This window comes from Aplysia californica, unplaced genomic scaffold (genome assembly GCF_000002075.1).
Source record: "Aplysia californica isolate F4 #8 unplaced genomic scaffold, AplCal3.0 scaffold00395, whole genome shotgun sequence".
NCBI lineage: Eukaryota > Metazoa > Mollusca > Gastropoda > Aplysiida > Aplysiidae > Aplysia > Aplysia californica.
Window position 1 is genome coordinate 525,690 of NW_004797665.1, and position 2,168 is coordinate 527,857.

Below are 2,168 nucleotides of genomic sequence, written 5' to 3' on the forward strand. Positions count from 1 at the left end.
AAGCTTCAGAAGAAAACATATTTTTCCATGAGTAGTGGTTGATTTAAAAAGTCCTCATGCAAACACCCCCACCTTTTGGCAAAAGCTCAGGTGCACGGTAACTGCTTCGCTCCCTTCAAGAACTTGACCTCCCCCTATCCCCGAGTGCGTCTTTTAAAAAAATCAATAATCTCCCCCATTCGTGAGTCCTGTAGGCCTACTTCGAAGCGCTCAGAAGGCGCGCAGGTTCATTGACCGGTCACAATGGCGAGCCCGACAAGACGCTTGTATACTTTCTTTTCTTTATGTTGCCCCCATAAGTGACGACACAGTGACAAATATTGATTTATTTTCATGGCGACACCAGGTTTGTAATGCCGAACCTGTATGTCACAATAATTGTTGCGTTATCAGACATTAACCTACAAATTTCTGGGTGGTAACGAAAGCAAACGTAAAGGCTTACTGGACGCTCTGTTATGAAATTTAGGCTAGTGGGTATCATGCTGGACTATTGAGCGGTTGACCCTAGTGCGCCCTCTTCGAAAAAGCGCGAACTTTGCGAACTGAGTTAGACCTACTCTACTTGTGTGAAAAAGAATAAAAGTGACATTCTTTTTGGCTGAGTGAACTATCTCTTGGACCTTCCGGTTACACGGGGTGCACACTACGGACGGGATCGGCCGATCGCCTGACTCGATCGCCTCAAAAACAAACGTGTTTGTTTTCAGTTTGGAAGTGGCTATTCTCATTCGGGGTGAAAATAGAAATACGATCGACCTCTCACCCCGGGTGAGACTTGCGATTGTAGGCTATTCTCACCTGGTTTGAAACAAGACCTGTTTTTCCTAATTTCGATGTGGATGATCAAATTGATATATTTAAGCCAAGAAAAAATTACGTTATAGCACAAAAGTAAGCTAATTTGATCGTCTTCAAAGATGCTATGGCTATTTCACTGTTCGAATCGAGCCGAACTGCGCGGGTCGCCATTTTGTTTTGCCCGGAAGTTCTCGCAAGATCTACTCCTCCCCTCTCTCTCTCTGTCTCTTTCTGAATACTGTCTATCGATGTGGACGATCAAATTGACCAAAACAAAGTTTAAAAATGATGTTAAAACACAAAAGTAAATTAATTTGGTTGTCTACAAAGATGCTACGGCTATTTAACTTTTCGAATCGAGCTGAACTACGCGGGTCACCATTTTGTTTTGACCGGAAGTTCTCGCGCTACTCCTTTCTCTCTCTCTCTCTCCACTGCCCACAGACAAAATTGTACGCTTTTAGTAGGCTACAGTTGTAATGGAACGTTTGTTCACGGCACAGAAATCTACAATTTTTCTGTTATCACAGTGTAGAATTCTGTGGTTTAGGGTGAACGCAAAATTTGTTGGCCTAGATCTAGGCTATAACGGTGAACGCGCACCGGGTGAGAATAGCCAAAAGACTCGCCTGCACTATTCTCACCCCGGGTGAGAATAGAGGTGGCCTTTCAGTTTCAGGCGATCGAGTCGGGCGATTGGCCCAATCCAGCCATAGTGGGCACCCCGTATTACCGTGTATGTAGATACTGAGACTACGTGCCCGGTTACCGTGTACGTAGACATTCCGTCTAGGAAATAACAAAGGGAAGTGACTTTGTGAGAGGAACAGACTTAAATGTACAGTGTGACATAGATCTAGATCTAGATCTAGATCTAGTTTTGAGGCACTGCGTCACCGATCTCGCGTAAATAACATGATGCGAAGAGGGGCCAGCTGACGAGTGAAATATCTCTCACTGGTCATCTCCAATTAAACACGAGAAAGAAAGCAATTGCCGATTTCGTCACCTTCGAATTCGTTGCAATGGCAAACATAGTCAATAATGTATCGATAAAAGGTCATTCTAAATAATACTTTCTAATACCGGCTTACGCTTTTCACTACTTTCACGAAGGGAGGGAATAGATCTAGGCTTTGCAGCTTAACCAACTTTACTTCAGATTGATTTGATTACAGAAGGAAAGCAAGTCTTCAAGCTTTATGAAGGTGACAAAAAGTTAAATCAACACACCTGAAACTTGAGAAAGTCATCGCACGGCAGATATTGTTGTCCATTGGGCGCAGCCATCTTTATTTGAACCGAGGTGACCTTTGTGACTTTATGACCTTAACCTTTGCACCGCAGCAGCTGTAGATCTATCTAAA

General features: G+C 43.5%; 1 protein-coding gene across 2 annotated transcripts in view; it reads right to left on the reverse strand.

Moving 5' to 3' along the window:
• Positions 1–2,168, reverse strand: part of LOC101860187 (coiled-coil domain-containing protein 58) — a 17,232-nt gene that overhangs the window by 14,287 nt on the left and 777 nt on the right. The window contains exon 1 of one of the 2 annotated variants that reach the window (XM_005103902.3): positions 2,035–2,127. The exons of the other annotated variant lie outside the window; for it this stretch is intronic. Within the exon in view, the coding sequence (XP_005103959.1) occupies positions 2,035–2,091 (57 nt within the window). The 5' untranslated portion in view covers positions 2,092–2,127. Of the gene's footprint in view, positions 1–2,034; positions 2,128–2,168 lie in introns of those variants that run through there. 2 annotated transcript variants of the gene reach the window in all.